This window comes from Gopherus evgoodei, chromosome 1 (assembly GCF_007399415.2).
Source record: "Gopherus evgoodei ecotype Sinaloan lineage chromosome 1, rGopEvg1_v1.p, whole genome shotgun sequence".
NCBI lineage: Eukaryota > Metazoa > Chordata > Testudines > Testudinidae > Gopherus > Gopherus evgoodei.
Genome location: NC_044322.1, coordinates 132589328 through 132614486, shown reverse-complemented (window position 1 = coordinate 132614486; position 25159 = coordinate 132589328). Strand labels below are relative to the sequence as shown.

General features: G+C 39.2%; 1 protein-coding gene across 7 annotated transcripts in view; it reads right to left on the bottom strand.

Moving 5' to 3' along the window:
- Positions 1-25159, bottom strand: part of TBL1X (transducin beta like 1 X-linked) — a 274926-nt gene that overhangs the window by 44947 nt on the left and 204820 nt on the right. For 6 of the 7 annotated variants that reach the window (XM_030572409.1, XM_030572427.1, XM_030572393.1 and 3 more), the window contains one exon: positions 15886-15993. In XM_030572409.1, coding sequence (XP_030428269.1) covers positions 15886-15943 — 58 coding nt within the window. In that variant the 5' untranslated portion in view covers positions 15944-15993. Of the gene's footprint in view, positions 1-15885; positions 15994-25159 lie in introns of those variants that run through there. The other variant, XM_030572442.1, reaches the window with a different exon arrangement.

Sequence of the window (25159 nt, the reverse complement as noted above, 5' to 3'; positions counted from 1 at the left end):
TTCACACCAAAAATATATCTGTCTGACAATTGCACAAAATTCATGTTCTAGGCATTTTGCTTCATTCGCAGAAAGTTAGATAAACATGAATTTTCCTCTGAATTGGTTATACATTTTCCATTGAATATGGTGGTACTTAAAACAGTTTTTGTATGTGATATTAAAGGGATCGGGTATGTCAATTAGCTGTTGCCTTTTTAATAAACACAATTCTGTTCTTTGTCTGTAACTGTCCATGTTGCAAGCTTTTGGGGGAAAAGATCTTGCCATCTTAAATTGCCTGTAATACACCTCGCAAACTTTCGGAACAGCAGCAATGCATTTCCAAAACACAGACACAATTGTGGGATAGATTATGTTGCCATGGCAATCTAAGTGAGAATTCCCTCTCTTCTGTGGATTTAGGTCTCAACTGAAATGTGAGGTAAGGATTTTTACTTATAAACCTACAAATGAGGTGCTTTTGAGTATTATCTGTCCTAGCTGGTCTAGCAATCATAAATTCAAGTAGCTGACATAAATTAAGATCACCTTTCTCTTTCTGACTCCTTTAACTCTGTAAATAGCTGTCTTGTGTGACTTACTATTTTACACTACAACAGCTATTGTGCATTGTGCTGCACTTGGATGGGTGTACAGGATGACAACTTCTCCTTGGAAGCAGTAGCTTCTGTAGCATCACAGGCCAGGCCTGCCATTGTGGGGATCCTGGTTAGAGCTGGCTGAATTATTTGCTTAGTTTAGTTCTTGTTTCTGTTTGTGAGCTCCTCCAGAGCAGGCTAAATTTATTTACCACAATTTTCAAATAGCTTATAAAAACAAGTTTTAGCCTCTAGGTTTTTTGCAAACTGTTCATTTTAATTATTCCCAACATGTGATTTGTCACCTCAGCACTGTTACTGCTCCCTGACTGAATGACATGGAGAACAAGGAATTATGACCACAAAACTGTGCATCGTTTCTACAGAATATTTTTGTGACAGACCAAATCCCAGGTGTTTGGAGAATGACCGCTCTTCATACAAACATTTGGGAATAAAAACCCATTCTCACAAATGTTTATATAACTCATACTAACAAAGTGGTTCTTCATATGGAGATTTGTGTGGCTACTCCTGCTTTTGCACAGTGATCCTAGTCCTTTAGCTGAAACAGTAAAGGCTGATGCTTTTAGATCCAGAAGTCCTGGGTTCATCCTATACAGACCACCTGGATTTGTTACATTTGTTAATAATGGGGGGGGGGGAGGGGAAGAATGAACTCTGTCAAACTGAGCAGCCACTTGGAATATAAATGAGTATTTGCCACAGTCTTCTAGTTGGGTTTAACCAGCTCTAATCATAGTTAAGATAACCAAGATTTAAAAAAATTATTTATTGAGACCATACTTTTTCCCTGAACCCCCATCCCATTTCTTCCTTCCTCTTCCCCCAGATAGCATATTTATTCCCTTAAAAGCTATTTGATAGGTAGAGCAGAAAGAGCAGAGTTACAAAATGGTTTTAAAATAACTCTGGTTTTAAAATGGCTCTGGTTTGCATGTTCCTGGCAATTTGGGGATTCTGAGTGTATGAATATTTTTTTAAAGCAGCATAAGCACTGGCACCAAGACTGTGAATTTAACTGTTGAAAAAAATTGTGCAAGAGTGGAATGTGTATTAGGAAGTTGGCTAGTACCACAGGTTGCAGAAAAAAAATATCTGGGTATGAGGGGGTAAAAGAGCCGTCTTTATTTCCATAAATAGGCCTATGTGCAAATCTCACGAAGGATTTAGATGTATCAAGTAGAGGCATTCTGTAGAATTACAAGTGAATCAAAAGAAAGTGGCATTCAGAAGGACAAGACATCCCACACAGTCCCATCTGCAGCTTAACTGTGTCCCCATACCCTGAGTAACTCCAAAGCTGCCAGCACAAACGTTTGCGGAGCCTGCCAAGGGCCCAGATGCAACTTCTGGAAAAATATCTTCCACAGTTTGACATCTGGGTCTTGGGAGTTACATCTCAGAGGAAGGAAGGGAAGGAAGAATGGTGTGATGTGATGCTTAGAAATAAATAAGAGTCTTGCTACCACAAATGGGGTTGGAGGGGAGGCACTGAAAGAATAACTAATTAGAAGCATACAAAAATGAGGATGAAAATAAGTATTTTGAAGGGTTACTGGGCAGGGAGGTGAAAAGCAGGTATATCAACTATTTATTTGCAAAGTACAAGCCAGGGCTTGTAATCAGAATTGGCCAAAAAAGTGATTTTTCAGTTTGTTGGCAGTTCCCATTTTTATTTTTAAAAAGTCAGTTTAGTTTGAAATGGAAATTCCAAAAATGCCAGTGAATTGAAAAAGCCCATTTGAAGGTTAAACAAAACCTGTCCTTTGACCCAAGATGTTTTGCTTCCAGGTATTTTTAAAGCACTAGATTCACAAAACAGCTGGAGAAGGCATGCCCAGTGGTTAGGACACTCATTTGGGATGGGGGAGACTAGGGTTGGAATTTCTGCTCTGGAGAAGGGACTTGAGGCCAGGTCTTCCCTCTCCCAAGGCAGTGCCCTCCCAGGCTATTGTGGAGTGAATCTCTCTTCATCTGCCCTTGTGAAGCTGTTCCACTGGAGAAGGTCTTTGAAGTCAGATGTTCCCCAGAAGAGTGACCGAACTGCCAGCCGATAGTCATTCGCTCTTTTTCCCTGACCCAGTCATATGTTGCATTATCAATGACATTTACTAGCAGAACTGTAGTTTTGATTTTGATTAAATCTCTATTTATCACAGGGCAATTATGGAGGCATTGAATATACTTTCCTTCAGAGCTGAGTATGAGTAAATTGGTGGCATCACAAGAGGAACCCTGGTATCTCTAAGAGATTATTTACATAGGTTAATATCATTCTGCTACCTTGAGCCACTGCATGTGTTCTGTTTTAATGCAGACAGTTTAAAGGTGGGCACATATCCTAAACCGCATCTTGTTTATTATTCACAGCAGACTCCGATTTTTTTCCAAGTTGAGCTTTTTTCATTCTGGGTAATATGTCCTAGAGTGCCTCTCTCTTTTTCAGCAGCGCCTGCTTATTTTTGATGACTTATCTTAGTGATTACATAAAGGACTTAACAAGGACACACATTAGCAATGTAAAATAACAAATGCAGTCAAAATATATTTTTAGAAAATCAGCTGAACAATAGGGCCTGCACATTTGTATTAAGATTAGGGTTACTGAACTATTAAAATGATTTCCAGAACCCTGGGAAATGGGTCCTGTATTACAAGTTCTTTCATAGTCCCTGGGAAATATAAAGAAAGGATCTTACACTGTAGTTTATGTCAGCTGCCAAAATTACAGTGTGCATGGTTGCCTACTAAGTTTTGTAGAAGCAATTATTCACAAATATTAAAAGTTACACCCTTTTCCTTGGATATCTGACCTGCTCAGCATCTGCCAAGAATTCAGAGTGAAACTCTGCAACCCCAAATTATTTTATGATGTGCCAAAGAATGCTTTGGGCAGGGATTGTCTTTGTGAAGCAGGAAAATATGTTGGAAAAGATTAATAAAACTTGGAAATGATCTTTTGATGAGCAGTCTTTGGTTTTTACCATTTAAATCTATTTGAGAAATATGATACAGGGAGGAGGCAGGACAAGGAAAATGGAAAGAGGTTTTTTTGTTTTGTTTTAAAAAATAAAGCTTGAAATAATTCTATCTTTTAGTCACGCTATATAAATTAGCCTGACAGTCTGTAATTAAATGTCAACACTGATCTGGCATTTTAATGTAACTATTTATGCAAATCAGCAAGATTTGCAATCTTCTCCGACGGCCACTCCAAAGAAATCATCCACATTAATAATATCATCATCTTCCAGACCTGTCCTCTGAACCAGCGGTCAAAGGAGAGGATGTGTATCATTTCAAGACTCATTTTTAGGCAAGGGAGATCATATTTAGCAGGTTTTGCTCTAAGCTGTGTTCTTCCGTCAGTTACAATAACCACCTGCAAGCAGCAGTGAAAAGGACATTGCTGTTGACACTCACTAATGAACAAGCAAGGCTTTCAACACTGAGATGGTTTCTACAGATGACCACCATAGACTTTTCAGTTCCCAAGATAGCAAGGTCAGATCTACACCACAAACATTTGCTGGCATAGCAGAGGTGTGGTGAGGTGTGACTTGTGACCAACACAGTTGTGCCAGCAAAAGCCCCTGCTATAGATGTAGTTATACTAGCAAAACTGTGGCCAAGATAGCTGGAATAAGATATACTGGCAAATGTGCATTATTGCAAGTGTGAGCTTCATCCACCTTGCTGGTATAATATACCTATGCTGGCAAAGCCTTTCAAGGGCAGGCCTGATCTAAAACTTTTTCCCAAAATTGATACTGCAATTCCCCCCCACGCCTATGATATTCAGTAAACCCTTTTATTTATTCAGCAAGTCCTTCTAAAATGTCTCACGTCAATAATTTATTCAATACAGCACAATAGATACATCTTTATTACAGACTAATAATGTACAAAGTCTAATTTAAAAACGTCTATAAACTTGCTTGGAATTATGGGTCAAAAAGCACATCTGAAAAAGAGTACAATCGTTTGTGTTCTTCTGTCTTAAAAATGACCACACATGCTCAGATCTGACACTCTATGCCAAGACACAGGCCAAAGAGAATTAAAAACAGCCAAGTTTGTAAATCTGTGAAATGATTCAGAAGGAAATACTGACTAAGTAGGGCTTTGCGAATAGCAGAAGAACAGGATATTCAGTGTATTTCTTTTCCTTTACCAGAACTTGCTAAATTCTGAATTGCTTTCCTTACACTACATTTTAATATGCCTTCCTGATGCAAAATGAATAAGAGTGAAAGACATGCAGTGGAACAAGTTTTCAAAATTTGCAAAACATGTATTTACTCATATGGGCACTTGTGCATAAGAAATAAATATTTGGGAACATAAGTAACACAGTTTACATACATAATGTTGATTATTTTTCACCCTAATACATACAAAATACCATGGGTATACAGTTGATTAGTTTCCCCTGAAAACTGAACCAGAACAAGGAATGACCAAACTGTTATGCTTCTGTATCTACAGACAAAAAAATTGTCCTTTGTTTTGTTAAATGTGGGGTTTGGATTTCATAACAGGACTATTGATATACTGCCTCCCTATGTTAGCCTAGAAAAAAATGCACACTGTGACCATGATTCTCACATTATTTCATGTGACATAAAGGTGTTGTCAGCATAAAAGCCAAATTGCTTTTTATCTACAAGAGGTTGGCAAAATGCATTAGAGGAAAATTGCATGTTTAGACCAAACCCTTTCACATCTGGATCCAAACTTGACTTTAATCTGGATCCAAACTTGACTTTGATCGTAAGTGAAATGAGCTTGACTTCTAATTGCACTTCTGGATCTTTTAAATGTATTTCATATTTTCAGAGTGAATAAAGATGGTGGCAAGCAGAGTGAGGAATTATGGATAGTAATAAAGTTCTAAACTGAGAAATAATGTTTATTTCCCATTAGTTAAATAAATAAGCTATAAGTTGGAATGAAAATACATCTGTAAGGGCTATATGATGTGCTATGAGACACTAGAACATCAACATTTATCAGGCAGTGTAATGATGAAGAACTCTTCATTCAAAAGGGCCATCAACTGAAAAAATCACATTTCTGTCTGAAAAATTTGCACTGCTACTATTACAAGTAATGCTCAAGATTATTATATTTGGAAAAAAAAGTTGAAAGTCTTTCATTTTTAACTATATACTTTTGACAATACTTTGAATACAGCCAGTTTCATGGTCCCCAATGTACTGTACAGCCAGTTTCCCTTAGTTTTAAAAAAGATAATAGAAGCAAAGGAGCAGGAGAGGGGAAGGCTTCTCAATGTTTTCAGATGAGTTAAAAAAAGACTATATAAAGCATAATCTAACAGAAAATATTTCTTTTTAATTAGCCAATTTTTAAAAATCCACTTGACAGTTTTTCTTTAAATAATCAGGTCAGTTATTGAGAGACGTACCTATTTGAACTAATGCTGATTTTGTTCAATTTCTCAAGCATTGTTTTCGAATATTGCAGATACAACATCTGTACTAAGAACACTAAGGGCTCTGTGCATCTGAAATAACCCCTGGAAGTTCACAAATCTTGGCTCTACATCGAGCCGCCTATTCATCAGAAATTTGGCTCATCTGCAGAAGCAATTCTCTTTTCACTGAGTGGGTTGGGCCACTGGAAAATGAGACATCGTGTAAAATAAGCCTGTTCGCCCACAGACCAGCTCGCTGCTAAATCACAACAACTAAAAATTGACTTCACATTGCCATGAAGGCTAGTTTTAACACTTGAAAAGTTGGATTCACCATCTCATTCTTGTTGTCCAGATACTCAGAATAAGCAACTAACTCCTGGCCACGCTCCACCCGTATCTAGTTCTGCACCCTTATCTCACGCTTTGATCAAATAAAATAGAAGCTATTCAACGTTTTTGCAGTGCCTTCAACCAGAGGACTTCAGCGTGCTTTATAAATATTAATGAACAAAACCTCAACACCCCATGCGAGGCAGGGTAAGTATTATTACCCTCAGTTTACAGGCGGGGAAACTGAGGCACAGAGCAGTTTAGTTCTGGTCTAAACACAGTTTTTGTATTGATATAGCTGTCAGTTAGAGGTGTATTGTTTTACCAAAATAATAAACACAGCATAACCCCTAGTGTGGGCACAGATATACTGGTTTATTTATTAATTATTATATAATTATCTATTTGCATTACTGCAGTGCCAAGGAGACCTAGTCATGGACCATAAATAGGTTACGCATTGTACAGCACAAAACAAAAAGATGGAATAAGCTATATAAGCACATTTATATTGGTATAACTGAGCCCATGCTAGGGAGTTTGTACTGTTGTAATTATACTGGCAAAGTTAAAATGGTATTACTTTTGTGTGTAGACAAGGCTTAAGTGACAGAAAACAATATGTAATTAAGTTCTTTTCTACTGAGCTCTCTTGTCCTTTTCGCTGTAATTTGGAGGCTTCAAAAGACGTGACTAGTACATGTTGAAATGTAGCAGCTGATGTGAGCTTTGTACATGCACCAGGTAAATTCAGCAGCACTTGAGTGATATTGTTTAAAAGCATATTTACAGAGAGGCTCTTTAAAAGGTCTTTGAAGATAATCATCATCATCAGACTTCATAAATATGAGAACAGTGCAATATTTTTGTTGTCACAGTGGTCCAGTACATTGACTGACTTATGCTTCTTTATAATAAATTATTCTTCAAGGTGTGTACTTTAATAATTTTGTCAAAACCCATACACTCAATATTTCCTGTTCAACTTGCAGCACAATCTTCCTGATTTGCAAAGGATGAGGCAGGTAACTATGAAGCAAATGTAGCTGACCTACATACACCAATATTTTTTATTATTATTCTATGCTATGCTTCATCTGAACTATTTTGAGTAAATATGCACTTTTCATAAAAAATACAAACTCTGTGGTATACACAGTAGTCCACAGCACTCTAAATGCTATAAATATGTGCCTAAGCATACAGAAAAAAATGTATGTTTTTTATTTGAGAAACAGTATGTGGTCATGCAATTTAAGATTGTGTCATATGATATAAACTCAAAGGGGACAGAGTATTAATCTACCTTTAAGTATTTCCTAACTTTCAAGATCTTAGCTGTTCAACCATAACATTTAATTTTTACATAAAATGTAAAAGTTTTAAAAAAATTAAAAGATTAAAAAAAAAAGTTCTTCCCTCTCCAAGGCTTTGAAGTTCTGCTGGCTTTCAAGAAATTGTAAGGAGCACATAGATATTGTTTTCACCTCTTAGCTCAGGGAGCCTGAACTATTTAAACTGACAACATTAGAACTCCCTGTTCCATTAACTTTATGAGATCTGTTAAGAAATATTCCCATGCACCTTAGGAACTCCATAGGCGGAAGTGTGCCCCTCTAGTTCACCTTAGAAGGTTTACAGGAAGGAGCCCTTCTCCCACATATACAAGTTTAAACTAATAACAGGGCCTTGCGGTTTCTATGGTTCTGCAAAATCTCCTTTTATTGCATAACTTTTGCCTCAGTCTAAGCTTTAAATAACAGAGAAATTCCTAGCCCTTAAAAAAAAAAAATCTCTATCTAACATGAGCCAAACACACAACACCACATTGCTGTTTTCTTGAGTTTCCAAACAGAAAATTTAAAACAGCTATAAGACACAAGCTGCCCAATCCACCTTCGTTGAGGAGGAGCGAATAACTATTCTGAAGCTGAATGGTAAATATTCAAACATCAGCACCTAACAATTTCACTGCTGATCATTTTAGCAAAATCATCCAGTGAATGTTTCTATCCCACCATCAAGCTGGATGCCGTGGCAGATACTGATGCACTCTGAAGAGTCTGGTATCAACCTTTGGGCAGACAAAGCATGGAAAACTTCAAGTTGAAAGGGAAAAGTTTCAGAAAGCTATGAGTGTAAGAATGGAAACCGTTATGCAACCTTAACTATGACAGTCACTGCCAGGCAGCTGCTATGATTTTTGTTTGTTTTTTAAGCAGTATAAGCCAGAGATAGATAGGGAGGTAATTTTAGGGCAGCGAAATCATATTGCGGAACAAACTGAAGTGAAGGAACATCAGAGAAGAGCATTAGAAGCCAGAAAAGGATCACAAATCAATAAATAAAAATTATTAATTTTGAAATAGTTTTAAGAAATTGTAAGTGACAAGTGGCTGGGCTGTAGGGACAAAAAATTTTGCTGCATTTGTGCCAAGTATGGATTTGTCATATCTGAAAGCCTGTTTCAGATATCTCATATCTGAAAGCCTGTTTCAGTTTAGAGTATTTAGATTAAACATGAGAGGCAGAATTAAGGCAAGTTTCAGATATATCAACGCACCTGGATTTTCAGTTTCTACTTCTCACCATTCAGTTTGTCACTGGAATTCTTTTAATCACAACACATGTCTCTCATTGCATTGTTCTGATGTCCTTTCTGGAATGTAAATAATCATATGTTCTGTTTTGGGCAGTCATGGCAGCATGTGGGAACTCTATATTCTGGATTCTAAGTGGTTGTGTGGTATTGCAACTCTTTCATTCTGGAAGAAACTAATAGCAAGTCTCTGTAACTTCAGTAAGCAAGGTCAACATTTTCACACATGGGCACATAAAATGAAACCCTTAAATTAGTATTTAGGCACCTAAACATAAAGTGACCACATTTTCTGAGGTCCTGAGTACTCACAAATCCCAGTGAACTCAACCAGGTCTAGTGATGCTCAGACCCTTTGAAAATCAGATGCCTAAATATGGATTTAGAAGCTTGGAGTTCTGAAAATTTTGGCCTGAGCTTTTTATTCCCATGTGCAGTTCTTAGAATTATTTTCTAATGGTTAGGGGGAGAATAATACACACACAGTGCTACACTTGGGGAAAAAGTGTGGAAGCACTAGAAATCTACTGGGTACCTGGAGGGGAGCAGAGCTGTAGCTAAATATTTTTGGAATCTGTGTGACACAGAGCTTAAGCAGACACTGTCCATTCTGGGAAACACAGGGTACCTATAAACATTACAAAAACACAGGGATTCCATGAAAAGCTTAAGCCAAATATTTGAGGGACCTATTAAAAAATTGTTCTCTGGTAAAGACAAGTAACATGTAACAACACTATTATGCCACTGATGAACCGTCTCACAGATTCAACATTGATAGGACAGCCCCAGAGAAGCACTTTATGCTCTATATTTTTAGAAGCCCTCCTTTCAAATACGAAATGAAATGTCAAAATGTGATTTCCTGGGAAATTTTACAGGTCACAGAAGTTTATTTCTTAATTTTTGGTAAACCTACTATCAAATGCCTGTTATATATTTAAGGCATCTTGTGCAGTGGTTCCCAAACTTGTTCCACTGGTTTGTTTACCTGCTGCATCTGCAGGTTCGCCTGATCGCGGTTCCCAGTGGCCGCAGTTCTCTGCTCCAGGCCAATGGGAGCTTCTGAAAACAGTGTGGGCTGAGAGACGCACTGGCCGCCGCTTCCAGCAGCTCCCATTGGCCTGGAGCAGTGAACTGCGGCCACTAGGAATCGCGATTGGCCGAACCTGCAGACACAGCAGGTAAACATACTGGCCCGGACAGCCAGGGGCTTTCCCTGCACAAGTGGTAGAACAAGTTTGGGAACCACTGATCTAGTGCATTGGAGGGTTAACACTGTAATTGTAGGGTCAATAAGACCTATATGTTTTTCATATTTATAAGAGAAGAAATAAATAGCATAGCATCTCAAGATACAGCCTTTCATATCCATTCACAGAGCCAAGGTTACTATCCAGGTTCTCATAATTTCTTATCTCAGTTACTGAAACAACCTTTTTTCTGGCCTTGCCCCACTCATATCTGTTCAGAATGCTGTTGCAACGATCATTCTCCTAGAACATTGCTTTGACCATGGCTACCCCTTCTCTACAGCATCAAACAAAAGCTACTTGTCTTCACTGCCAAAATCCTACATGGCCTATCCCCACCCTATCTATCATCTCTCATTCACTATCACAACGTCGACTCCCACCTCTGACTGGCCAACAGTGCCAGCCTACATCACCGACTTGTTAATTTTCAAGCAAGCACACCTTTGTGTTTTCTCTCATGCTGCCCCTCATGCTTGGAAGGTGCTCCCCATAAACATCCGCATAACTAACTCATTACCCTACTTCAAAATCCTCCTTTGCCATGATGTCTACAAAATCCTGATAATGGTTAGACCACATGCGTGTTCATATTACTGCCAATCATGCTGACCAATATTGTCTCATTGTTTCCTTGTATTCCCTCATCTGTCTAGGTCCATCTGTTGTCTCTTCTTTTTATACTAAGATGATAAGCTCTTTGGGGCAAGGACAGTCTTCTGTTCTGTGTTTGTACAACACTTAACACAATGAGATTATGGTCCTCGGGCTCCTTGACAGTTTGATAGTACAAAGTATAAATTATAAACAATAATAATCTACAGAATGGACTCATTTTGCATATATTTGCTAATCCACCAGGCCAAAGGATTGATTGTTGCAATTATGGGTACTACAAATGGGAGGGTTATGGGAAAAAGAAGGAGTTTCAGGATTAATCACCCTACCTGGAATTCCATGGGGTGAGGTAGAGAAGTAGATTCATAGATTCGATGGTCAGATGAGACCCATTATGATCATCTAGTCTAACCTGCTGCATAACACATCCCATAACCCTCACCCAATAATATTTGTACCAAGACCATAACTTCTGTTTTGAGCTACTGCATATCTTTTAGAAAGATATCCAGTCTTGATTTAAAGATTTCAAGTGATACAGAATATACCACATTCCTAGGTAAATTATTGCAATGGTTAATTACCCTCACTATTAAAAATGTGTACTTTACTTCTAGTCTGAATTTCTCTAGCTTCACTATGCCTGTTTCTACTACATCATCAGTGGTTTTCAGTACTTGTGAGCCCTTTCACATAGCAAGCCTCTGAGTGTGATCCCCCCTTATACATTAAAAACATGTTTTTAACATGTTATAACAGCATTATAAATGTTGGAGGCAAAGCAGGGTTTGGGGTGGAGGCTGACATAATAACTTCCAGACCCCCTGAAGTGTCCTGACCCCCAGTATGAGAATCCCTGTGCTAGATCGAAGTGCTGTCTATTATCAGAAATCTCTTCCCCATGTAAATATTTGTAGGCAATGATCACCCTTCTCTTGGATCAAGACTGAGCTTGGATCTTAAACTTCTCACTATTAGGAATGTTTTCCAGATCTCATATTGTTTTTGTAGCTCTTTTAAACCCTTTGTAATTTTTCAATTTTTTTTTTGAAGTCTGGACATCAGAATGGAACATAATATTCTAGTAATGCCACTATATGCCACTAATGCCATATACAGTGGTAATATCCCCTCCCTGCTCTTATTTGAGCTCCCCCTGCTTATCCATCCAATAATTATGTTCTCTTTCTTAGCTACAGCATCACACTAGGAGCTCACATTCCATTAGTGATCTCCCTTGCCCCCTATATTCTTTTCAGTGTCACTGTATTCCAGAATACAGTCCCCGTCTTTGAAGCATGAACACCTACATTCTTTGTTTCAGATGTATAATCTTGAATTTGTCTGTATTAAAATTAAAATACCTTTTGTTTAAATGAGCCCATCTCACCAAGTGATCCAGATCAGTGTGTATAACTGACTTGACCATATCCTTATTTATCACTTCACTAATTTTCAGGTCATCTGCAAATTTTATCTTTTCTTCCAGATCATTGATAAAGATCTTGAACAACATTGATCCAAGAACAGATCCCTATGGAACTTAAGCCGAAAAATTCCGATTGCACGAATATTCTGTATGTACAACTACTTTTTGAACTTTAATTAGTTAATTAGTTTTTAAAATGTCTAGCATGGGCTACACTGATTTTCTATAGTGCGAATATTTTATCAGAATCTCATGTGGGAGTAAGTCAAATGCCTTACAGAAGTCAAAATATCTTATGTCAACGTAGTTACTGCTATCAGCCAAATTTGTGATCACATCAAAAATTATATCAATTTTTTTTACAAGACCTGTTGTCCATAAAACCATGTTGACTGGCACTAGTTATGATTCCATGTCCCTTATCAGCCTTTCCACGAGTTTACCAGTATCAATTTGAGACTAAATAATCTATAGTTATCTGGATCATCCCATTTACCCTTCTAAAATACTGGATTCAAGATTCCTTTGGAACTTTCCCAGTAATCTAAAATTTGTTAAAAATTAACAATAATGGTTAAGAGAGATCTTCAATCAATTCTTTTAATTCTCTTGGGTATAAGCTTTCCGGTCTAGTAAGGTATTACGCAAGAGAAAGTAACCTTTGAGGTTTATTGATGAATTTTTCAACTTTAAAAGGCTTGAACTTCCTGCATAATCATGTCATTAGATTATTTTCATGAGGAAGTGCACAGTACCCACAGGTACCTTTGCCGTGACAATGTTTGAATTAACCTCAAGCGACCTGCTGCCTCACAGCTGTGAAATATTTGTAACGATCTAGGAATATTCCGGCTTTGTATGGCTTTGCCTACTTGTCTTGTGCATGTTTCCTTTTTGTCATCTCTCCCTACTCACACAAATTTCAAAGGCAAAAGCTTAGAATTCTCAAAAGAGAACATTAAAGGAGAAAAAAGGAACATTGAGCACCTGTTTTCTTTTTAAATGACTCTGATGTTGCTATTTGATCTATATTCTTGATGTTTTGTGAGCTGGGTGGATGCTTACATTCCAATATACAATATCATTGATGGAAATTTAGAAAATCCCTGGTTTTGCAGACTCCATCAACTGTAGATGACAACTCACACTATATTACAAAAACCCACAGGATATCAAAATTACAATCATTAGAAACTCTTGTTTAGACATTTTTAATTTACTATCTTGTCTTTCTATATTGTTTACAGTAGAAGGTGGCACAGCATCTTACATCTTTATTTGTGTTACAAAAAATACAAATTTAAAATTCCATAAAGGAAAAGAGCATAAGCATGGCTCAGAAACAGGGCCGACTCTAGGCACCAGCGTCCCAAACGTGCTTGGGGTGGCACTTTTCAAGGGGCGGCACTCTTGCTTTTTTTTTTTTTTTTGCTTGGGGTGGCAAAATACCTAGAGTCGGCACTGCTCAGAAAGTCAATACCAGTTGTATAGTACATGCTTCTTAAAAAACTAGATCTGCTGGCACAGGATTACTTATAGTTCCCTTTTACTGTACAACATTATACCTGTACACAACTGGATCAGATACTACTACTAGGACCACGCATAGTATCCAAGCTCAAATGTGTTTGGTTTGAGTTAGTTTTTGCTTTAAATTATTGGTGCCAACTGTTCTCAACTATATAATTTATATATGGAGTAAATCCAGTGATGTCAGTGGAGTTACTCTGTATTTACTCTCATGCATAATAAAGTTAGGGAAATATAGCTTTCTGTGTCAAATAAAAGCTGCATGTGAAGTAGAAACAATGTTTTTCCCCTGCAAACGGCTAAAAAATACTGGAAAACAGTTGAGGAAAAACATCCAGAAGAGCCTTATTCCACCATCATTTCGACCTTGCCATTCATCAGGAGGTCCATAAAATTTCCTTTTGAATCATTCCACAGCATCAGTGTGAGTGTTGACGGCGGGCAGGAATGCAAAGACTGCCATCTTTGGTTTTTGCTGTCCCATAGGGGAAAACTATTGCACAACACTGTGATGTGGAATCATTTACATTAAAAAGAATATAACAATGCAAATATACAACAGAATGTAATTTCAAGGATTCTAGGGTATGGCTGGTTTCAGAATAGCAGCCGTGTTAGTCTATATCCACAAAAAGAACAGGAGTACTTGTGGCACCTTGGAGACTAACAAATGTATTTGACTGCATGCATCCAATGAAGTGGGCTGTAGCTCACGAAAGCTTATGGTCAAATAAATTTGTTAGTCTCTGAGGTGCCACAAATACTCCTGTTCTTTTTAAGGTATGGCTGTATCCTCTATGCACCCTTTTTAGATGTTCAAAAGCCTTTTAGAGTGAAACTCCAATCAGCCTGTTTTTCAAAATAAAGTTTTAGATCAAATTTTATTTTTCTCAGCCCTTGCTTCCCATCACCAGATCACAGACAGCAGCCATGTCCTGTTCTAATGAGCAGGATGATTAGAGGGGAAACAGACAGTGAGTGCTGTGCAGATGGAAGAAAGAAGGCCGGTGCTGGCCTCTCAGAGGGCCTATTATGCATAGAACTTTCAATAAGCTTCAATGGAATACACGCTGGGACAACTAGCAGGAGCACCCTGATCTCTCTGAACAGTGATCCAGATTTGAGTTTCCACTCCAAATAGCTGCTGAGATTTTGATCTCAACTGCCTATTCTAATGGGGCCAGAAAGTTATTTCCTAGCGCTGGTTAAAAAAAAAAGGGACTTTTGCTAAAATTCATGTTCTTTTTAATTTTGAAATTCAAGGTTTTTCGACTAGCTGTAGTTATCTTTAACCAGGTGCAGAGACCAAATCTAGGCCCTGTTGGGACAGTGGGTGTCAGTTCCTGGACAAGGCACTTGCCCTACACATCAGCAAAGCAGCATTCCTATCGGCTGCTGTTAGCTAGGAAGTGGAAGCCGGCTGGGGAAAAAAAATGGATCCTCTAAAATTAAACATCAATTTGAAAATATTTTTTAAAAGCACAGATTACAGTTTTACTCTAACAGACCCTCCTATGTTTGGAAAGAGAGTGGTCAGAAGAGCAGAGGGAAGGGAAGACAAAGAGAATTCCACTTGCACCATTAGATTCACAGTGACATTGATTACACACAAAAATCAGGTATTTACACACACAAATAGCCATTTAGAAATGTACTTCTCTGCAGCCCAATGAAAAGCTTATTTGCAGCAAATCTCACTTCATTTGACAAGTATCTGACTGATATATTCTTAAGTGGCTAAAAAGCCCCAAGGGATTAAGTAATTGTGCTTTGTGCATATGCTGCCAAAAATAACTTTGGCTAGTACGACATAATTCAACTAGACATTTGTTAACATAATGCTATTTATTTTCTTGTTTTGCCTAATTACAATATTTACTTTTGCACCTTTGTATGTCTGCCCTATTATCATGGGGAATGGTTTCAAAGACATGTGGTTTTGTGCAGGGAGTATTTAGCCTGGGTTTTCCATTCTCTAACGCTCAATGCAATTTTGTTGACACAACACAATGCAATAAATTGGTTTTCTTCTCTCTCTCTCCATCTGTGACCTGTGTTCCAATGAAAGACAAGTAATTTACCTGACTCCTGGAGATAGCGATACACCAAGAAATTCACTTCGTCACTGGTTATGCTCATCTTAGCCCCACCTCAATATGATGAGGTTTACAAGAAGTGTGATCCACGCTCTGTTCAAAGTGGGGAAGAAAACAAGAGAGTTTTTGTTCTATTTTGATTTACAATATTATTTGCTACCAGAACTGAGGCACATTATTTAACGGGACACAGTTAATATTGTAAAGGCTAAAGTATTTACATTTATTACAGTTGTGATTCAACCTGTATGCAAGAGATGCAAAGAGAGTGTTGTAAATATTGAAAGCACTTTAGCTTTTCTACAGTTCTCTTGGATACCCTCTTCAGTGTACGAGTACACTCTGATCTGCACTACTGGCAATTACAGTCAATGCATAGTATGCCACACCACACTTAATCTTTTCCAGCCCAAACTTTACAGTCTGGTCCTCTGCCTAGTGATTTATCCACATGAGAGACAGACAGTAACCTCAAAAAAACAGCACAATGTTACTCAGAGAACTTAAATAAAATAGCAGTAAAATTACAAGCAACTCAAAAAATATAGCAAATGTATATTTATAGGGAATAATGCAGAACACTTTGCACAGAACAATGTACATGCACACATCTCTGCATAATAAAAAGTTGTAATGTCTCAAGTATTCGGTGGTTCATAAAGCACAAGAGTCAAGCTTGGATGATTTACTAAAATAACCATAACCTTTAAAAAGAAAGACAGTTTTGCATGACTAGTTTGGATATACTTTGTGATAAAAAAAAAAGAAGTCAAATGCTATATAATAAGATTTTATTTTGTATTTGATGTTTTCTCTCTAAATCTCGATGACAATTTTTTTTTGTTCTGGTTTAGTTGGTTCAGAAAATTCACCATAACAGCTTTAAGTACTTTAAGTGAGCCATACAGCTCTGACATCCACACCAAACACATAACCACTATGTAAAGGTTTGGAAGTAAGAGCATGCTTACACATTATAAATGAAGAATTTTGTAGGAGTCTGCTGTTTGTTTTAATTTCTCAAACGTCTCTTCTTGGCAGGCAGGATGATCTTTGTTCACTGAAAACCTCTTCAGTAATTCCTGTTGCCTAGAGTAGCACCTGCTACTGTAGGCAGTGCTGATCAACGACAAGTTTCCCCCACTGATGATCTAAACCAGCAGGTCGTTCATGGCTGTAACAGATGTCTTTGCATATTTATGTAAATAGAATTCTTCAGAACTTCTTTATGCCTTTTATTCCCCTTCCCAGCAATGGCTCAGATGCTGTATTTCCACCACAACCAATACCTTGGATAATTTAGCAGAAGTTCTAGAATTGAGTTCTATATTACAGGCATTTGCATCTCATGCCAAAGAGAAAATACATAGCACATTCTCCTCCTCCTATGATTTTGTGATTAAAGCACTGGACTAGGATTTGGGACATCTAGGTTCAGTTTCCGTTCTGCTACAGTCTCCCTGCGTGTCCCTGGGAAAGTCACTTGGTCTCCTTATACCTCAAGTTCTTCATCTATGAAGTAGGGGTAAAACTTCCCTATCCACATCAATGTTGAGAGAATAAATTCATCACTATATGCGAGGAGGTAGGATACTAAGGTGATGGAAATCAAAGCAGACAGATAAATTTACTTTTGTGAACTACAGCACTTTGCATTTAATGGCAAAAATGCACATTAAGAGAGCACTTTTTATTAATCCTTATAAAGAGCCTATTTAAAAACAGAAACCATTAAATACAACTTTACTGCTGTCTACTAGAGTAAATAGTATTTGAATAATTCTGAATAATTCACCAAGCATCCCTTTTGTATAATACTCTCAAAACAATCAAAGCCCCCAAAGACATTAGTGATGCCTGTTAAAGCCATTTTTATCTCCATCTATTTGACTACATTTAAACAAATATTCCTATCACAGCTGTTCATTCCTACAGCAGTGATAACAATAGGGTAAGAAACTGTGACAGCGCCGGTTTTTAAAAAAAAACAACCCACCAACCCTTTTTTTTAGTATCTTAAAAATAGCACTTTCATTTCCTTGGTGGTAGGAAAGATGGTAAAGTTAAAACCTCTTACAAAAATTCAGTTTCAGTGATGACGTACATTGTGCTGCTGTGAGCATTATTAATAATATCTCAAGAAATTACAAGTGCTGCTCCTGGGATGCATCTTATTAGATTGAGTTATTAGTATCATAATCTTTCCTCATACAGAGGTTCTTTTTTTTCTTTTTTTCCAGACAACACCTTTGTTAAATGAATTAAAAGCCAGAGGAAATCAGTCTGACTGCAAAATAAATAGTTTGGCAACTACAGAGAGAGCTTCCATAGCAGCTACCTTTCTCCTTTTTGTATCAGAATTCCAAACACACTAAGGAGCTGGATTTATAATGCATTTTGCCTGAAGTCAGTGAACAGGAATTATTTTGACATATGTGTCAGATCATATCTTTATACACATTGTTACCATCCCATAAATAACCACATGATCCCCGTTCATGCATTTAAGCCCCCTCTCCCCCTCCCCCCGCAGATGCCAATGTAGCAATAAGATACACAAGCACAGGGCTCCATCCATTCAGACTATGGAAAAGACAGTCAGGAGGAGAGGAACATAATTGTCTCTTGTGTAGTTCTAAGTCTGATTCAGGAACAAAGAAATAAAACAAAACAAAAATCCCTCACGCACAGTCCATCTTTAAAATCCTGAGAAAATCTCCACTTGAAAGCTGGGGCGGAGTGGGGTGTGTGTGTAGTAACCAAATGTTCTCCCCTCATTAATGGTGATCAATATTGTCTAGATTAATATTCCTTGTCTCTCTTTTTTTTTAAGTAGCGCTCAGAGACAACATTAATGTGCTTATGGGGCTGTTTCACATTTAAACAAAAGTGATAACATTTGAGTTCGCTGTAACATAATTAAGTTCACAACACACAACAACACGCAGATGGTCAAAACACATCCAAGCTCTTTTTTACCTGAAACACCTTTTCTCATAACCAGTTACATGTTATGGAGGGTCTGATTAGCTTCAACTATACGCAGAAAAAAATGAGTCCCGATCCTGCACATACACATATGTGGGCTTAAAATTAAGCAAATAAGTAGCACCGATAAAGTCAACAGGACTAGTCATATACTTAAAATTAACCTACAGTATTGTTGACCCCTTGTCAGATCAGGGACTTACCTTGCATTATCAACAGGCATTTAACTACCTTCAGTTATTTAAATTATAGAACTTAAAAGGGTGGTTATCACTTTTTTTCTTTTAAAGTGAGAGTTGGGGTAAACAAAATATCAGGTTTGGGCCTTTTCTTTTCTCTCTTTTTCTCTCTGTTTTTTAATCCTTAATTTGTTTTTTACTCTTTTGTAGGATGCTAGAGGGCTGCACCCTTGCTCAGGGATATGACCAGGAAGCTCCAGAGGGCAGCACAGGCTGCCTGAAGAGAAGATTTGGGATTTGCATCTAGAAGCAGTCAGCAGCCTGTTAAGGGGGATGAAAGTAGGAGAAGCTAATCCTCCCTCCCCTTCAAAATATCCACAGTGATATTTACCTACATTGCCTCAAGCAGAAAAGAGTTGAGCCAGCAGGTGAGGAAGACTCACTAATATGGCCCCCTTCTATCTCCTTTCCCCTCCCTGCTGGTGGCTAATCACAGAGCCAAAAGTAGACAAGCTGGGCTGGCACCTGCATGACTCACTGAGGAAGTATGGCAGTTCCAGGGTGCTTTGAATGCAAGCTGAACACAGGCTCTTCCTTCTCATTCCATACCCCTCTGTCTCTCATTAAGTGAGGTTATACTATTTATCTAGTTATCTAGAGCTGGTTGGGCAATGGCATTTTTCTGCATGAAAACTTTCAGTGACACAACATATTTTTTCATTTTCTAAATCTTCCAAGGACCATTTCAGATTTTCAACACAAATCTGAATACAAAAGAATTTCAGCCAAACATCAAAATACTTTCATTTGGAAACACTGCCTTAGTGCCTCATGGAGTCGAAGTTCAGGCGCATCCTGCTCCCATTCTCCTCTATAGGTTAGGTTCCCTGGTCAAGCGACACCTCCCATGATGCACCACTGCCAACACCACCCATGATGCTCCTCATCAGGAGGGAAGTAAGTGCATCATGGGAAACAGTCTGGCCAGGAAGCCAATCCCATAGAAGAGAACAAGATCTGAAAAAAATAAAAATAAAATAAAACTGAGGCATCATATTCTAATAAAAATATTTTGGTTTTCTGGTGTTTGGTATTTTCGATGAAAAGCAACATTTCCTATGGAAAGCAGCCACTTTCCATGAAAAAATTAGTCAACCCCCCAAATTTTCTGTTGAAAATGTTCTGCTGAAACTATTTTTCAGCTAGGCCTACTATCTATTTCTAGGCTCTGTAACCAGAATGTCTAAACACAATAGTCATTGATTAAGAATCAGCATCCTCCTCACTGAGAGAATGGCAATTGTTTTTGTCTCGTACTCTTGTGTTTTTGCTCCTTGTCTATCTTTCATTCCAGATTTCTTCTCTTGAATTGGACGCTTTATCTTGTTCCAGTCCCGGGATGCCAGAAGCTTTGGAGGGCAGGTAGTCTCGTTTTTTCATCTCCCCCTTGCCTTGTAAGCGGCTGCTGATTCAGGCAGATATAATTTAAGCCACCTTTTCTTTTTAAGTAGCTTCTGATAATAGACCAAGTCTGCTGATGACCAGGGGTCAAACTGGGAGAAGAAAAAAGAATGGTGATATACTCTTTTCAAGCAACACTCAGGTGAGTTGCCAAAACGAGGTACCCTTCATAGTAAATTGTTCATAATATAGACCAGTGATCCCCAACCTTTTCCTGGCAGCGGGCACCGGATGATGAGCCACCGAGGACTGTGGCTGGCGGACAAGCATCTGCCGAAAAGTGGCAACATCAAGAGGTGTCACGGCCAAAATGCTGCCGAAAATCAGCGGCATTTCAGCAGCAACGCCTCTTGGTGATGCTGCTTTTTGGCGGCATTTCGGCAGATGCTTGTTCACTGCCCAGTATGCAGGTGCACATAGATGCCTCAGCAGGCACCATGGCGCCCGTGGACACCGCATTTGGGACCGCTGATATAGATCATTGATGCTCTCCGAACTCCACTGGGCTCCCTTTAGGAGGCTGAAATATGCCCATGGCCTCTGCTGAGCTTCTTGGACTTGGTTTCTTCTTGACTGGGAAAAAGGAATGAATGGTGGCATCTCCCACATGCCACCTACTTGTGGCACCAAAATGAGATGTCATTCATAGTAAAATCTGGAGTTATCTGACGCTCCCTTCTTTTTTCCCTCTGTGAGCAATTAAACAGATAACTACACTGATAATTAAATCATCATCGTTGGCCATGTAAGTTAACGCCTCAGTGATATGAACGAAGGAGGTCAAACCTGTCAGAGCTATTGTTCCAGGCTCTCTATTGGTTACACTCAGTTCCTATTTTTGAGGCTTTCTTCACAACCATGTCACCTAGCAACTTCTTGTTTTTTGTTTTAAAATCAAAGTTGAGTTTCTGGAGAACAAGAGAAGAGCTTCAAATAAGTGCTGCTGTGGCATATGTGCTTATGTACTGGCTCAGTCAGGGTCCTCTGAGTGACATTTATAGCAGCTCAGCAGGGGCCTAGACCCCCAAGACAAAAGGCCTGGGGCTTTCAGGGATCCCAAATAGCCCAACTTTAATAATAGTTTTTTAAAAACCCCAGGAATTATATTTACCTGAATTTTCAGGTTTTTTGTTTTGTTTTTTAAATGAGGGCAAACAAAAATAAATGAACAAAAATCCAGCTAACAAGATTGAATTTACGTTCATAAAATTCTCACTGCTACCCACAATCGCACATTTTCATAACTGGAAGCAACCACCATGTCTATAATCTATGCAATTATTCCTGAAAATCCCCGATGTACAAGGAATGGTCCAGCTCTGATATTGACATGTTTAAGTGTATCTTGTGCAATTAGTCACTGAATCTGGACTCTGTTTTTTGAAGGAAAAAGGAAGTGGAGGGAATGAGAGTGGGAATTAAATACTTAATGAAAATAAACCTCCACTTTGCCTTGAAGAGATCATTCCTGGTGGTAGGAATGAATGGGTCAGATCCTACAATCAAAGTTTGTGAGGGCAGACCACTACACTCATGCAAAGTCCCAGCAACTACAAGGGGACTCTCTGTGGGACTAAGAATCCATCCATATGTATCTTAATGCAGGCGTAGAGTCACAGCACTCTGAAATATTGATAATGACATGCTTTGGGGCATACTAATCTCTGATGTGCAAGACACATTCACTGCATACCTTTACAAGTTTCTACAACTGCACAAGGTCCCTATTAGAACCGGGCGGGAAAGGATTTTCCATTCTCAGAAATTTGTGTGAGATTTTTGAAACATTTTCCTGTCTCAAATCAGGGCGAAAAGTAAAAAATCTCAAAAAAATAAAAAAAAAAATAAAAATAAAAACTGAACTGAAAGTAGTAAAAAAAAATTGGTTTGAGTCAGCTGAAGTGTTTTGGTTTGATCATTTCAAGGTGTTTCATTTCCAATAAACTTGTGACTTTTAAAATATTTTAAAATATAAATTAATGTAAAATTCAAAATAAAATGTTGTTTCAAACTGAAAAAAGTGAACTTCTTGTTTTGAAAATGTCAAAATGGGATGTTTTGACCCTTTATTTTCCCTCCAAATTTTTGGAAACAGGAAATTCATCAAAACTGACCCTTTCCTGCAAAAAAGTTTCCATTTCAGCAAATCAGCATTTTTCAATAGAAAAATGTTTCATTGAAAAATGCCCAGCCAGCTCAAGTCTTATATCAAAAGAGGTAGAGTTGTTCACCACCAAGATTAAAGCCCATCCCTATATTAGGATGTTACTGATGTATAACTTCACCCCTCCCCCCATTTTTACACTTAAAACCTATTAGTTTGCTTGGTTTATTTTTCAGTCCTCTGCTGGTTTTCTTAATGATATCAGCCTCCAGCATTGCAGTTCTGAGAGCTCAAGTGGATCTTTTCCAGCTCCCTCTGCTCTAAAGTGAAAAGGGTTTTTGCTGTATTGATCTTTCCCTCTTGGCACTTTGCTAAGAAAAAAACACCCTTCTTAATTAGTGCAATTGTGTTGTATTTCTTTCATGACCTACTTTGAAAAGAGGCAACTTCAATTAGGTTTTTTTTTAAATAAACAAAAATAACTTTAGTGTTTACATGCATACACTATATGAGGAGCTGTAGGAAACCAAGATAAAAGAAGGCTGATGGTAGCTCCAGGGCTCACAGCTGAAATCAGTATCTGAAAATAAGGAGTATGGATTAGAGTCATTAGGAATTAACTATACTATTGGATTTGTGTTGAGAACAGAGATATTTTGGGTGAAATCCTGGCACCACTGACTGGAAAAACTGCCATTTGACTTCAGCGAAGTCACTCCTTATATGCACACAAAGGGCTAGATTCACAAAAGGATTAAAGTGGCAGTTAGGTGCTTAAGACACCTAAATCCTGGAATCAGGCCCCACTGGGATTCCCAGAATCCCCATTCAATTGCTGCCAAACTTTGTAGGCACATGAACTCGCTCAGCACCCCAATTTTTGCACTAAAAGTTCCCTAGGCTCCTATGCTTCTGCCTCTGGACCAATGTTGCCTCTAATTTTTTATGTCCATGCGTCGAATGAAATTTGTTATGTGTATCAATATGCAGGTGATGAGTGGCAAGGGTGGGTTCAGAGTGTGGGAGGGGGCTCAGGGTTGAGACAGAGGGTTCAGGTGCAGGGAGGGGGTGAGGGCTCTGGCTGGGGCCAAGGATGAGGCGCTTGGAGTGCAGGCTGCCCCAAGGCTCTGGTGGGAAGCGAGGACTCCACCAGGCCCTCTCAGCCTGCAACAGCACAGGGCCAGGACAGGGGTGTCTCTCCCTGGCTGTAGCAGCTCCAGCTGCGCTGGGATGGGCTGGGTTTGCTTCTCTGTGCGGGGCTGGGGAAATAGCACCGCCACCCCAGCTCACAGCCGCATGCGGCCCCTCCAGCCTGGCAAAGTTCGGGGGCAGGGGCCACCCATGGGGCGCCCCTCGACACAGACTTCCCACACCTTCGTGGGCACCTCCAGCTTCACGGGCTGCCAGCCACGTGGGCAACTTTGCACAGGGGAAGGTGCTTGCGGGTGGATTCGAACTACCCAGCCCCTACAGGATGGGTAAAACCACTCTCAGCTACATCAGCCACTGGAATTGCACCCCTGGCCAAGCTCTGTGCCTGGATACACGCGCTCCATGGGCCACACAGGGAATGAGCCTTCGCATCCCCAAGCCCACTGGCTGGCTCGAAAGGCTGGGTGAGCTCAGGGGCGGGCCCAGAGGGATGGGCAACGGCTGCAGGGAACCAGGGGCAGCTTGGCACTGAGTCCCAGGGAGCGCAGTGGGGTCATGGGATGACGGCTCGGGCACCTCCTGCTAACTCGCAGGGGCTCATTAAACCCACCAGATGAGTTGGCTGCAGCACAATGGGCTGGGGACACCGCTGCTTGGCTTGGGGTTTTAATTCCTCTCCACTGCATGTGATCCCCTCCTCCGACCAGCCCCGGCAGCTCTGTCTGGGCTGGACCAGGGGAGTGTTGCCTCTGTCCGCCTGCACGGCCCTTGATAGTCTATTGATAGAACTTAGCTCTGGACATGTGCACTGCAGCCTCACTCAAGGTGTCTGGACGCCTAAACTCCAGAGTGATGCATGAACCAGGGAAAGATAGGCATTCCTCTGTCTATTTTAGTTCAGGGACAATATACTCTGAGTGTATAAGTAAATATTTAACTTTTATGTAAATTTTTTCATCCATATTGAAAAAGAACATATACCATTTTGGATTCAACTGCAAAAATTCCAATAGAAGTATGTTCCATGTGGTTTTTAGCACAATATACTCAGAGCTTGCCTACCAGATCAAGCCCCTACACAAAACAACCAGGGAAGGACCTCCCTCTAACTTTGAGCCCAGTGACTAGGATACTCATTGGCAATGAGTGAAATCCTTGGTTCAAATTCCCACTTTACCTGTGGGAGGGGGTGGGCAGGGGAAAGGATTTGAGCGGGGATCTGTCGCCTCTCTGGTGTGTGACCTAACCACTAGGCTATTCTGATGTGGCGCTCCCTCAGTTTATCTTGTTGAAGCTGTTTCCTTGTGAATAAATAATAAAAGAATCATGGGTCCAGAGAAAACATACACAAGAATGATGCTGTAGCCTGTTGGTT